The following is a 15,796-nucleotide window of genomic DNA, read 5'->3' as shown; positions in this document are numbered from 1 at the left end:
AAAAAAACAACTATAAAAGTGATTATGAAAAGAAAACACCATTCACTTTGGAAGGTTACATATGTGCTAAATACTTGTTCTATTTTTTTTTTTGAGAGGGAGGCCAGATACGAGATCCACATGTCATGATTTCACGTTTGAATGCATTAATTGAAAATGAATGATTAAACAACCTTTTCCCCTGCGCACCATTTACTCTAAGCAATGACGAATCCCAGACGAATCCCAGACGAATCCCAGACGAATGCATGTTATATATAAGAGATATCGAAAAACAACATATTCTGAATTTGAGCAAATGCTTTCAATGTTCTTATTCCCTAAATGATTGATTAAGCGGTTATAGAAAAAATGAGGGGTGTGTTTTTGATATACCTACTTTTGTGTATTTATGAGAGTTTTGGACATGCTACTTTTCATGAAAATGACGAGACGAAGAAAACGGCCCTGTTGCCAAGCACGACCTCTGGGAAGCAATTAAAAATTATACGGGGTATATTAAATCAAGAAAGTTTATCGCGATTCTCTATGATACAGAAAATTGATACCTTGGTGATGGATGCAATTTATAGCAAAAACTTTAGCCAGGCCCTTGAGAAAAGGCTTAGCGAAGTTGTAAAGGAATTAGGTGATTTGAAAATAAATGACTACATATTACAGGAAGAGAACACAAAGCTCAAAGAAAAGATAGAAGATCTATATTCAATACTCAGTAATTATACAACAGTCCAAAGTGCAAACGTTCAAAGTCTTAATGATTCGGAAATTTCATATCTGAAGAGGAAAACTTCATTTGTGGAAAATCAAATTCAAACGCTATCGTTGCAGAATTTTGATATAAATAAACAGTTAGTATTTTTGATGAAGAGAGATCTAAACTCTCTTAAAAATGAAACAATCGGTCTAAATGAGAAATATGACAAAATGCTGCAAGAAAACTATGCTTTTCAAAATCAAAGTATAATGAATGGAAGAAAATCCGCCCGTTTAATCGAGCGTCTTTTGTCGATGGAAAATGGTTTGCGGACTCTTGTGGAGTCTTTTAATAAAACAATGGAAAATTATCATCAAAAGGCAACAGATATTAAAGGTAAGTTAGTTGTCTTATTACTTTGACAAATACATCATTCACTTGTTATTTGCCCCGTGGGGATTCGGGTTAGAATAGGTCCTCAGTAGCTCCTTGCTTGTCGTAAAGGCGACTAAATGGGGCGGTCCTTCGGATGAGACCGTATAAACCGAGGCCCCGTGTCACAGCATGTGTGGCACGATAAAGACCCCTCCCTGCTCAAAGGCCGCAAGTGCCGAGCATAGGCCTAAATTTGCAGCCCTGCACCGGTAATGGTGCCGTCTGGATATCTGTGAAATATTCTGGAGAGGGACGTTAAACAGTATACAATCAAAACAAATCATCTTTACGTTCACATTTATTGTTTCGTAGATAACTGTACAAAGTCGCACACGCAAAAAAGTGAAAAAGAAAAACAAAGAGAATATCCAAGATTACACACTTTTTGACACAAGAAAATAACTTTTATTATAATCTGTATGATAAGAATATTTTTGAGGAGTTGGAATATGATATGTTAAATTATAGTGAATTGGGTTTAATTGGTCTAATTGGAGATTGGAATAGTCGGGTGGGTGCTCAGTTAGATTACATAGAATCTGATAAAATTACGAATGTGATACGCAGAACGCTGGATGATATTTTTAGTTATGATTCAGATAGTGAAATGCCAGTGCTTTTAACAGATGATAGTAATACTAATAATTTTGGTAAACGTATGATTGAAATGTGTAATTCTTTTGGTTTGAGAATATGTAATGGTCGAAAGCCAGGAGATATTAACGGTAAACTGACTTTTTTAAATCACCGTGGATGTAGTGTAATAGACTATGCAGTAGTTGATTATGAATTGTTTGGTCATTTAGTCGATTTTAAAGTTCTTGATTTTAATGAATGGTCTGATCACGCACCAATATTCCTTACTTTTAAAAAATGTATGGAAGAACCACTGGAACAAATTTCTCAGAATTTCAATAGGATAAGTGGTACAGTTTACTTTTATAGATGGTATCAAGATAATATATCTGAAATGAGAGAGAATTTACAAAGTGTTTTACACAATTTAAATGGTGTAGTATCCTCTATGGAGAATGGTGTCGATATCTCGGAATCTATCTCTAATTTTACACTTTGTCTGAACGAGGTTTTTGAGCCATATTGTAAACATATTATTTGTAATAAACAAAAACATAAGGAAGTAGTTACGAATAAACCCTGGTTTAATGAGAGATGTAAAGAGTTGTATAGAATTTACAAAGAGAAACTTTTCATATTCAATGTATGTAGAAGTCATTTTAATAGACAATTATTGATTGAATGTAAAAACGATTATTAAAAATGTATGAATAGGGCAAGATGTGAGTTTAGGCGATGTCAAGGTAGCCAGTTAGAATACCTGAGGCGCACTTCGCCTAGGGAGTTTTTGAATTTTTTTAAGAATCGTAAGCCACAAAATAATTGTAATCTTAGTGTAGAAGATTTTTTTCGAACATTTCAGAAATGTAGGTGTCTGTAAAGATGTTACATATACTGATTTGTGGAATACAGAATATGATATGAATGCTGTATTTCATGAGCTAGATGTCAATATAACTGTTAAAGAAGTTGTAGATGTTATAAACTGTCTAAAAATCGCCAGGAAAAGATAATTTGATAAATGAATATTTTAAATTTATGTGTGAAGAATAAAGTCCACTTTTAACAAGAATATTTAATGTTATATTTCATACAGGTAATATTCCCCTCACATGGCGTGAAGGTGAAATTAATACCTATTCTTAAAAAGGCTGATCCAGATGTAACAGATAATTATAGGGGGGGTTACCCTCATGAGTTGTATGTTAAAAATATTTACGACTATACTTAATAATAGACTTATGAAATGGTCCGAAAGTAACTTTATTTTAACGGATGCACAGTTTGGTTTCAGACCTGGGGTTGTTTCCATAGATGCAATTTTTGCACTGCAAAGTATAATTGATAAACATCTTTGGAACGGGAAAAAACTCTACTGTTGTTTTGTGGACTTCCGTAAGGCATTTGATAGTATAAATAGAAATTATCATCTTCAAAAGCTCATAACATTAGGGATCAAGGGCAAAATGTTTAACAGTATATGGTCTCTGTATAAGAATGTTAGAAGTTGTGTGAAATACAAAAACAATTTTAGTGACCTTTTGAAAGTAGAACAAGGAGTCCTTCAGGGAGAAGCACTGTCTCCACTACTTTTTTCTATATATTTAAATGATTTTGAGAATCCTTTATCAGGTTCAATTGTCATGATATTAGTCTCCAAGAAGTGTCATTGTTTTTAATGTTATATGCAGATGACATGGTATTGTTTTCCGATTCTCCTGAGGGATTACAAAAAACGCTTGATGTGCTTTACTCATATTGTAATGATTGGAAATTATCTGTAAATGTAAGTAAGGCCACACCAATAAATTTTTTTGTTCGTCGGACCCGCGCGCTCGTATTTAAACAAAACTATGAAAATAATATTAATTTAAATTTCCCGCACCATGGGGATTCTGTGCTATTTTCTGTTTTATTTCCGCTTTGTTTATCGTATTTTTAATCTGCTTACTCTGAAAATCGGAAAAAAATTAATAGTCCGCTCAATTTTTTTTCACGATCCTCCTAAATATTTCGCCTACAAAAATTAATAATATTATCATTAAATCGCTTGCCCGCTCGTACTTTTTTTCATCAAATGTCCGACGAACAAGAAATTAAATTGGTGTGGCCTAAAACTAAAATAGTAGTATTTAGAAAGTCTGGTCGATTGAATCAAAATATTAAATGGTTTTATAATGATGAGGAAGTTGAAGCTATTAATCAGTTTACTAATCTTGGTCTCACTCTGACATACACAGGTAATTTTCATAAAGCTCAGCTAAAATTGGCTACTCAGGGGAGGAAATGTATGTTTAAACTTTTGAAGTCTATGAAAAATGTGCATTTTAATTATGTTACTCGTCTGTCTTTGTTTGATTCTTATGTAAGTAGTATTTTGAATTATGCAAGTGAAATATGGAGATTCCATAAGGGTGATGCTATAGAGAAAATACATTTAGAATATCTCAAAATTATGTTGAAAGTGAGAAAAAATACATCTTCATTGATGATTTATAATGAACGTGGTCGCTTACCTCTTTTTATTCAAAGAAAAGTTCGTATTATAAAGTTTTGGCTAAAACTATTGGAGTCAGAAAACTGTATATTGAAAAGTATTTACCAAGATATGCTTGAAAGAATTGAGACAAGTTCTTGTACAAAATATAATTGGTTACTTAATGTAAAATACTTATTATTTTCAGTAGGATTTGGAGACGTTTGGTATTGTCAAAATATTACAAACAAAAATATATTTTTAAAAATTTTCAAACAAAGATTAACTGACTGTTTTCAACAAGAATGTGATGCTTTTTTTTCTTCGTCTTCAAAGTGTTTTGTGTATAGATATTTAACAAATAAACTGTGCATGCAATCCTATTTAATGAAACCAATTCCATCCAAGTATATTCAAGTGATTACAAAATATAGATTAAGCGCACATTTATTAATAATTGAGAAGGGAAGATTTATTCATATTCCTAGGGATTTAAAATTTTATTTTAAAATATCCACTTTATCATGAGTACAGAAAATTGTATGTTAAAAAGTATTTTTGGTATAGACCTAGCATGTATAAACTATTACAATTATTATCAACTGAAAATGTGAGTGAACTTTGTAATATAGGGAAATTCCTCCAAAAAGCAGAAGCACTTATAGATTTACATCTGTGAACTGAGTTTTTCACTGTTTGGTTGGAAATATTGTATGCAACAAGCAGTATTAACTTAAAAGAAGTATATGTAAATATTTCATTTATGTATATTAATTCTGTGCTTTACATCCTGTATCTTGTAATTGTGTTATCTGATAAGTCATACGACTTAAGGAATAAATAAATAAACAAACAAACACTATCTAGTAGCTATTTGATTTTTTTGGTCTTTGTTATTGTAAGTGGCATCGTCCTTGTCTTCACTGCGTATGGACGGCGCTCTAAGAACCGTTAATGATAAAATGCCCTTGCAATTGCAACACTTTATGCAATAAATTATTAGCTGAAAATCTTATCTGTTATTGCTAAATATCTGTTAAAGAAAGAATTATATCATTAAACAGTTGAAAATGTCAACTATAGACTGATGCATTTTTTAAAAAAAATAAACGGTGTATTGTGACGCTTGATATTTCTTTCATTAAGCGGCGTTTTATCATCATCTGTTGCTACATAACGCCATGAATTCATACGACTGCAAACCCCTTGTGTGGTCAATTGTAGAAACGTACTCGGGAAATATAGCACTAGTGATGTCCTAATGAGGGAATGGGCAAGGCTATAAATATATATATTAACAAAATACAGCAGCAAATAAATCTTAATTAAGTACGTGAATTTGTGCAAATTTTAACATTCAAATACTAGTAAATGAAAGATAGCGTCCTCTTTGAGTTGTGCCCGAGTTTCGTGTTTGATTTACACTCTGAATATATTCACAAAACTTATATGTATATAGGGTATTTTCATCGCTGGAAATGTAAAGAAAATAGAGGAGTCTACATAATTGTTGCATCACGTAATAATCGCTGAGCCACATAGTTCATAGTACTCTTGCAAATTTTCTTTCATTTGGAGCATAGCCAATAAGACGTTGACACATCCTATACAGAAAGGTTCAAAAACTGACATGTGCAAATTAAATATAGATATCTAAAATAGAGAAAAGGATTTTCAAGAAAAAAAGTTTATTAAGATATAATTGCATTGGACTACTTTATTGATTCTTTAAATACCTAAGAAAACACATTCCGTTAAAAGATAGACAATGAACTCGCGCTCAGATAAGAGAACAAACGATGAAATTATTACAGAAATGGAAGGTGATGAACACCTCATTTAAAAGATGTCACGGTAATCACGTTTGAAGTTTGAAGCATCGATAAATGTAAGTCCTGAATAACTTCGGAGATTCTAACACAATCTTTCTAATGAAGCTATATCCCAAACAAAAAGCTAGCCAAAAAAAAAAAATAATAATAATAATAAAAAATAAAAATGAAAAGACAAATATTTCAGCTAAATTTTCTTCACTATTAAACTCCATTTTAAAAATTTTCTATCATCATGTTCAAGCATTGATCAGCACACATATGTAATCTGATCATCTCCTTCCCCTCACAACTCAACATTCCTTGTTAATCGGCAGTTGAATTACTAGTAAGGTAGTGAATATTTTATAGTAAGTTCAATTTTGTTAATTGTTAATTTATCGTGGTGAAATTATTAATATTATCAATTTGTAATTTGCAATTATGGTACAGGTAGAAATGTTACTAATAAAATTGATAAAGAGACGTACAGCGAAATGTTACGTAATAATTGAGTTTTCAGAACATTTTTTAGCCATATTTCAAAATTACTTTGATACATGGTCATCATAAGTTGTCTTTTGGTGATCAGCCCTAAAGTTATTAGTAATTTTAGTAGCGCATCATTTTTCACCATAAGTGCATTGCGATCAATGAATTGTTAATATTTAAATTCGTACTTATGATAAGGCTTTCCCAAGGCTTCAAAATTCAGTTCGAGGACATACTTATCTTGTAGATTCATACAGAATATCTTCAATTTGTCCTTTTTTAACACTTGTGCCAATTCTAACTCTGTCTACGGACCTGTAAGGGGGGCGTTTCAAACCAAATTGTTTTGCTATTGTGTGAATATGTGCATATTTGACAAGCATAAGGAATAGGGATATTAAATTTCGAATGTTCAACATCATTACATCATAAAAGCACACTCGAGCTTAAAAACAATCCTAACAATTGCATCAAACAACAAGTCCCCGAATCAAATATACATGCCATTTATTAATTATGACATTTTCCCCGCCATGTAATCTCAATTATGCAGTGATTTGACGTCATATTCTATTATGACGTCATATCTAGATAGTTCAGAGAAGTTAATACAGTTTGAACAGTTTGATATTTTACGGGCAGCTTTGTCCTACCTGCAATTATTGTGTGGGCTTCGACAAATGACAAAACTGCATGTAATAGTAAGACGTTTTTCTAGTTTAAAGCTATCCAGCATTTTAAAAAAGCAAATATTTTCATTTTATAGAAATTATGTTGAGGCCTTATATTTAAGTGACCTCATAGTTAACTTTTCCCCTATAAATTGGGCCCAGCCTCCTTACCTTAACTTTAAATATTCCAAAACATTTATTGGTTGCTGCTTCAAACAGAATGGTTAAGAATGAGAAATGCAAAAAAAAAGTACCGACGGAAAGATCCGGATAACGATATTTTTTTTTTTTTATAACTTATTGTCTTTAAAAAGTGCGGGTATACTAGTGCATACTCAAATCAGTATGCCTGCCGTGTACTGACATATTTTTGCAGATAAACGTATCTTTTCGAACATTTTGTCATTTTATAAGAAAGTTTTATTTGTTCATTACATATAAATAAAAATTATTTTAAAATTGACAAATGTTATTTGTTATGTTTATTCTACCTAGAGATATCATCTGTAAACATTGTGTGTTTAGTAAGCAAATGGATAAAAGATTATATAAGGAAATTATTTTCGGGAGGCAAGGTTAACTAAATATATAGACATTATTTTAATCGACAAATGTTATCATTATATTCCGCCTAAAGATATCATCAGTAGAAATGATGTGTTTAATGCTGTATGAAACTTTATGCAAAGACATTTAAATTCTTCCTCTTAAGGAAGTTTTAAAACCAAAAGATATATTTGAAAGCACCTAAGTTCAAAGAACAGAAACTGTAAAATTATGGAGATACATGTAGTATGGGCAGCTTTCTTTATGTCTGGCTTGATATGTTCAAGTTCTCAGTATATTCATTTGAACGAAAAAGATGATTGCATCAATTTGGAAAAGATCAGTGAAAATTATGAAATAATTCAGACACTTCTGATCAAGCAGATAAGACTTCAGAATGAAGTAGAGCAACTACGGCAGGATAACAGGGAAATGAAAGATTTACTTTTGTTTGGTATGTATATATGTCACGTAGGAACATTACATGAAGCCCGCTAGGGCTTCATAAAAGATATGCATACAATGTACGTGCTAGTCTTTGTGATTTACACACAAATAATTCACCAACAGACTTCAACAAACATTCCATATATTTACATTTACATGTTTTAAAGCATCAAGAGGATAGTCAATTTGAAAAAATTCGCTACCCTATATCTTGCATTTTTACTAACGTAACTCATTGTGAGATCATGTTAGCGCGAGTATCGCCGTGTTTTTTTCATTAACGTGAGTATATACACTAAGTTTTGTTTGAGTTATCGGTGTGTGAATCACACAGACTTGTCACGTAGGCATATTTTCTACGTGAAAGTCTGAAGAGTTAAATATGTATGTTCGAGCCATAAAGGGTGTATTTATATCATGATTTTCTAAGGCCATGACCGATTTGGTCAAACTTTGAAGTAGAATTGGTTTCCTAGAGGACCAGAAATATAGATTATTTTTTTGATTCATACAGACTCAGTGTATGCAGTATCGTTTGTTAACTAGGGAGAGATTGTCCAAATTCGAGAATCTTGTTCCGTAGGAGAATTGGTAAAGGACCTCTCCAACACACGTTCATTATTGAAAATTAATTTTCACAATATAAGATAATCAATTTTAATATGCTATGTACAACGAAATAAACGGTACACGTCAATCTAAATTTGGCAATAAATAAGACCATTCATTTCTCAGTAAATTGTTATTTGCTTGTGCCAAATACATCTCCCTTGTAAATTTACATGTAAATGAAAAACCTTATTTTGTTTTAATACTGAAGAATCGATTTTACTTCAATCTAAATTTTACACAAAAAGAATTAGTAAGATATCATATTATAGAATCTTAAGTTACGTGGACAAGTAAGATATCAAATCAAATAAGCGGGGGTATAAATATTGTAAGTTGATAAAAAAAATATATGTGATAACTTATAGAAACAGAATACTTGTTTGTGATCCAACATTTATTTCCTAGAGTTAATTATATTAACGTTTTTAAAATTTAATAAAACATAAAATATCACGATACATTTTACCTTATTTAAGATTGTAATAAATGTTTTCTGATGTTTGAATATATTCATAGATTGCATTGTTCCGTTCGACTGTTACGAAATCTACAACTGTGGAAGAAGGAAGACTGGAGTTTATAGAATATTCCCCTACATACACGTAAAGAACTTTACTTCTGTTCATGTAATATGTGACATGGAATTGGATGGAGGTGGATGGACGGTAATAAATAATTTTAAGACATCATTGATTCCACTGAATTTTCCCCATTTTCAGTTTCAAAAATACAGATGTGATGTATTAGGAGTCCTTTTTAATCACAGTATGCTAATGGTATAAATATTAAAGAATATTATAAACCCCTCCCCTTCACCTTACATTTTTTATAGGAGAACAATTGAAAAACAATAGGGTAGACAATGTAATCACTCTGACATATTGATGGTTACTACAATGAAAGCATGGGCATTTAAATGTTGATGAGATGGAGGGCAAGGGCACGTGCACAAATGAGTTAACACAGGTATTTAAACGTTTTTGTGGGGGAGCAAGAAGAGGGCTGCAAGGAATCTAGACTTATTCAATAAACACGTTGAGATGGCTCCTGTGAGCCGAAGCCAGCCAAAAGTATTGGACTCTTCGACCCGTATCGTCAAAGGTCGTACATGTATGCCTAGTCGTAGCCCTACACTGGCGTAAAGTCGGGCCTAAAACAAAAGTCAAGAATTATTTCTAAAAGTTTCTCACATAAAAGCTAAATAAGAAGACATCTTTATTTATGTACATATTCCGTCAAAAACAGTAATCGTACATGTAGTACACTAGTAGTATAGCGAGACTCACACAATACTACTTACGCTGTATAACATAATCTGGGTGAATGCGTAAAGTTCATAATATAACATGAAACTCATTTCCAGCATTACTGACATTTTTAATGAAAAATATAATAAAAGAAATTATAATGTTATAATGACAGAAATCGCACAATCAGAGAATTCCTCTTAGAACGTTAAAATTAAATAGTCATTAGTCCAAATCTCTCTCTCTCTCTGTATAATAGTAAGTTAAAGAAGTTTGCACACAGATTAAAACAATTTTTTTCCTATAATTTCATCAAACTGGAGCTACGTATTTCAAAATTATTTTATAATCTTGTGTCATTTTAATAAACATTAACGATGTAATGAATCAATTAAGTTGACAAAAGTATAGTAATGGACCAAGAAATGACTGTTTAGCTGAATCCATGTAAAAGGTTACTTTGATCCAAATTGTGCATATATTAATTGTTTGCATTTCTTATTTATATTTCTTGCAAGTATATATTTCTTATCAAAAATACAGTTTTAAAATGGTATTCTGTCTCAAAACTAATAAATTAATTATAACTGAAGCAGTTTTAAGGAAATAATGCAATTTATTATCCACAGCAAAATTAATTTTGAGAAGGGGGTTGGGCTGTAACTACATTGTATGTTATGATTCTTTTTAAGAATTCTCTAGAAGCACTGCTGATCTCTGTGATCGTCCGCCAGATCCTGTTTCAAATTAATGTATACATCCATTTATCATCAACTGTTTGTGTATCATGTGACCATTATGTATAGTGTTGTGTATGATGTCAGGTGTTTGGGTTTTTAATAAATGGTGGAGTTTACTGCACGTGTTTTTTAATGGCTCGTCTAAACATGGTGTCATGGGATTCCAGTAATTTTACCTGCATATTTAGCGGACAGATCAAGCCGATAACAGAGCCATGTCAGACTTTCTTTTCCACTACAATATTTGTGCCTTTTTCTTTGCCCTAAATCATTTCTGCTTTTTTAATAGTTGTGTTCATTCTTTCCAGTATGTGCTCATCAAGTAGTTCAGTGTCACCACTTTGATTTATTTTCTTATTCTTCTTTATTTTGTTTCTTATGATCTTTAACACAAAGGTATCCCTTTTTGTTTATGTGCGTAGGGAAGGCGAAGGGGGACTTCCGTCCATTCTAGTGGTATGCTAATTAATTCATCTTGTATTTTAATCATTTAAATTATATTGTAGGTCATACAACACAGAAATCGTGAAAATCCCCACGTAAATTTCAACGCTACTTGGGGCGAATATAAAAGAGGTTTCGGTGATGTTCGAGGAAATTATTGGATTGGTATGTACATGTACACGTACATTATAAGTTATTTAAATAGCGTTACTCCTTGCACAATGTGCAATTTTTTTAAGTACACAATGTATTTACCCTCAAATGTATACATAAAGAATTTATCTTGTCGAACAATTTTTAACATTTTTTTCTGCGTTAAGCGAACCCTTCCTGAATGATTGTTGTTTTTTATAAAGAAAACATTAAACGTGTTCATATATCGGTTTTTGTGGCATACATGTAACTCTGTAACAGGAATCTTTTACCCCTGTTTAAAGCTGTAGTTGGAAATTTAAACATATTATTTTATTCCTACTTCAGATACATAAAAATAATACAGATAATACATGTACAAATTAAATTTTGTTTGTTTTGTCAATTTATCAAACGATATGATCAACAATATGGATATTGATATTGCAATTTTAATTTTGAGTTACAATAACATACATTACATTTCTTCACAAAACATAAAAGTACTTCCTGACATAAAATGGCATAAATATAAATTATCCTTTTCGATTAAAATATTGTTCATCGAATATGAATATTTACCCATGTAAATGCTCGTACAAATACAACTATCTAGTCATTTGCTTATAACAAAATTAAAGCAACTCGTTTGTCCTGTTTAAATTAATGAATCATTATCATTTATTTGCACCATGTCAATTTTTGTGCTCTTGGGACAACCTGTTACAGGGTGTTTCATAATATATCATACATTTTGAAATATAATTATTTTTCTCACCTTTCATACTTCTATTACAAATTATATATCATTAAAGACAGACGATACAAACAAACTTTTTCCAAATATTTGAAAATAATTTGGGTCATGTTTAAATGAGTAAAATGAGTTCCTTTCACCACGTACTTTTTAATTTTAACTCAAATTTTTCACAAAAATGGAATTTGAAGTGAAAAATATTTGTATACATAAATAAGGTTGGTTTCAGAAGGGCAGACTTTTGAACATCACAGAAGGTTTACAATTTCTTTATATTCTAAAAATTTATTATTTGCATCATTGGCAATAACATTATCCCAAAAATATTTACCAATCCATTTTTTCTTTGTGTCATCTGTCCATAAACATCAAATCCTACATTTTTGGTTCCATGTGAAAAAGTCAAGGAGGTCATGGTCTTACAATGATTTATTTTGCTATAAACGCCGATATCATAATCTGAATATTTCTCGAAATGAACTTGACTTTTCCACTCAGTGCTGAATTGTAAAGCTGTTTTTTTCCAATCCATTTCGCCAATATCTATTCCACTCAATCACAAATTGCCGAAATAAATTTAAAAAAGAATGGAATCTTTCTAGGATTCTTATCAGAAGGGTGATAACAAAGTTAAAGGACAGGGACAGCCAATATGTGATAAATGACACGGAATACCAGAACACATTTAACACTTTAGGAAGCGGAGATGTTATTGGTGAAGTGGATATTCTTTGAGTAGCAAACTTCTGAGAAAAGTGATAGATATTTTCAGAAATTTATTCTGGCAATATCAGCATTTTCAGCATATAATGAACTTTAAAATATAATTAGAAGTTCGCGGCGTACGAATTTTCAATATGCAAGGAAATATTTTGACCTTTGCATTCGCCAATCTCAATTTTTGGGTTCCTTTCTGTAGGGGTTCTTAAGAACAGTATCAACAACCCTAGACCACAGATACTGATTGAAATTAAAAAGAACATGGACCTTCAAATGAGGAGTTTCTTAGAAAAATATTACATAGTTTTATACAAATTTTAAAAACTTCAAAAAGCAACTTTTATTTGTTGTTGACTTAATGGAAAATTAATGGAGATCATTTGGACCATGTACGTAATGTGAGGTTTTGGTATTGTAAAAAGTAAAACGTAGCAAAAATGACGCAACTTGAAAATTTTGTCAATTTTCATTAATTTTTAAGATTTTATTCAGTGTTTCATGTTTAAGTTGGTAATTGTAAATTATGAATCTTATGGATACGTGCATCAATTTGATAAAAAGACTTATCTTTATCTTTTTCTTCGCAGTTTTGATAAGGCTGTCCGAAGGCTTAAAATGTCTTAAAAATATACATTTAATTTGAGCTAGATTTTAATTTCAATGTGTGATCCTTGTTTGAAATTGCAGTCAACTTGAGATAATAGTTTAATCAGGTATTATGATAAAGCAGTTCTGTGATGTCACATGACTGTGTTGATCATGTGAAGGACATTTATGTTATTCTTAAATCTTGCACAAAAATCGCTTTGGCACAAGTGCATAACAAAGTTATTGTGCAAAGTGTGTTACATTGATCAATTCACCGTGATTTCTAGTACATAAAACGTGCTGTGGGCAGGTATAATTTTTAATTCTTAAGAAAATATTTAACGAGAAATTGGCCTTACCAACATATGAAGGAGTATTTTCCACCCTTTATCGCGATTTATACAAAAAATGGATAAATTACATACAATCCCCCATGAAGATTCAGTTAGAGGACATACTTCTCTTTTAGATTCAGGCAGAATATCTTCAATTTATCCTTGTCTTTCACTTGTGCCAGTCAAATATATACTAGATTCATGAATTCTAGTTATGTCGTCGGACGTGTACGGGGAGCGTTTCACACCAAATTTTCGCTACTGTTTAAATATATACATATTGGACAAGCGAAAGGAAAAGGTATATCTATATTTCAAATGCATAACATCATAACAGGACGTGGAGCTTATAAACAATCCCAGCACTTGAATTAAAAAACAAAAACTCTAAAAAAAAAAAAAAAAAAAAAATTGCATGCCATGTGGAAAAATTTTGAATCTTTTCCCATCATGTATGCTCAAGTATGAAGTGACTTGACGTCATATCTAGGAGTAACCTCAGTTTGAATAGTTTGATATTTCACAGACATTATCCTAGCCGCGTTGTGTTTGTCAAATTGTATATTCAAATGTAACATATTTTATGAAACACACTGTACATGTACATAGGGGTATTACAAAATATTTCAAATCCAACTTATTAATTTATCGACTTAATTCTGTGAGAAAACTTAACCCTTTTTAATATATTGTTTTTTTTAAAAATATTTTAATTGTTTTCTATGGTATATTAACCAGAATGAATAATTGGCTATTACTTAACATAAATACAACAGATACCAAGATGATTAACATATTTTTGACTCTCAGTGGGTGTTCTTTAAGTTAATAATAGAATTCTGTCTGTTCTTGAGACTGCTTACCACAACTTATTTCTATATTTGCATGGATTTTTCATATACAATAAGTCATGCTCTAAGATATATTATTGAAAAATAAATTGCAAATATTTTTGAAAGTAAAGAATTTGAATAAACTTTTCTTAAAAGCCGACGAGTAACATACCTTAATTGAATATGCATGTATTGTGTTTTTTTTCTCTCTCCAGGAAATGATGTCATTAATAAAGTCACCACTGCCTTCCAAAACGACTTATACATAAGAATAAAAAGTACAAATAACCAGTCACTTGATGTAAAGTACAACCTATTTTCTATGTCTTCTGAGGCTTCAGGTTACATGCTGTCTTTAGGAACAACAGATGGATGTGAGATGTTATCTGCTAGTAAAATTATTTATGTGCTCATTTTCAAAACATAGGATCATAATGATAATTATAAACACGCAGCTGATATTTGAAACGATTACATAAGTTACATTACTTAATAAGACTATATGTTCACTGAGTCATTGAATCAGATGTTTTTGCCCAGAATCACAATTTCGATTTGATCGGTACATGTAAAAATTACAGAAGTTTTGTATGCTAGTTACATTGTATATCGGAAACCCCAAGTAGAAAATTAAAAATACGTCTACAGTTTTAGTTCTGCTTTATTAGAAAAAAAAACAGTATATTCTTTTAATGAGTCTTATCTTTTCACTTTAGATGATGCTTTCAGACATTTTACTAATAAAATTCATCACCCTTTTTCCACATATGACCACGACAAAGAACACAGATGCGGAGCCAGATGTGGATCTGGCTGGTGGTATGATTTCTGTACATGGACAAATCTAAATGCTCCTTTTTTCGCGAGTCATATAGATTTTGTCTGGTATCCAACAATCAAAAAAGCAAGTGACCTGTACAAATCAGAAATGATGATCAGAAGAAAATAAATCGAATCGAGATGCACATATTTATCTATCTTTCAAAATTTTTGAATAAATATCAATAAAATGCAAGAGGTCAATTTAACCATTTCTCCTTTTTTGTTCTATAAAAATCACGTAAATTGATTATTAAAGGCAACTGGGTACAACTGTGGTAAAACAACTTATGGACACATTGCAAAGCCTACAAGTTGCGCAGTATGAATGTCCTTTATGTATGGAAAAATTGTTGTTACTGAATTGTAAGACCATTTGTCCCAAGCAGTGTCCGAAATGCAAAAAAAATTCTGTATTTAT

The 15,796-nt window shown here is 31.2% G+C and overlaps 1 protein-coding gene across 1 annotated transcript; it reads left to right on the top strand.

Annotated features, from left to right (window-relative positions):
* Nucleotides 1–351: 351 nt before the first annotated feature.
* Nucleotides 352–15,375, top strand: LOC134234990 (angiopoietin-4-like; the record flags this gene model as incomplete). Its single annotated transcript, XM_062717062.1, has 6 exons — nt 352–1,090; nt 9,277–9,425; nt 10,700–10,783; nt 11,254–11,356; nt 14,772–14,930; nt 15,273–15,375. Coding segments are annotated over exons 1-6 (1,337 nt in total), but the record flags the coding sequence as incomplete, so codon positions are not given.
* Between the last annotated feature and the right edge of the window lie 421 nt (nt 15,376–15,796).

The sequence above is a fragment of the Saccostrea cucullata genome, unplaced genomic scaffold, assembly GCF_032062105.1.
Source record: "Saccostrea cucullata isolate Sc308-1 unplaced genomic scaffold, CSIRO_AGI_Scuc_v1 ctg3846, whole genome shotgun sequence".
Classification (NCBI taxonomy): domain Eukaryota; kingdom Metazoa; phylum Mollusca; class Bivalvia; order Ostreida; family Ostreidae; genus Saccostrea; species Saccostrea cuccullata.
The sequence above is the reverse complement of the archived record's forward strand: the minus strand, read 5'-3'. Positions and strand labels throughout refer to the sequence as shown.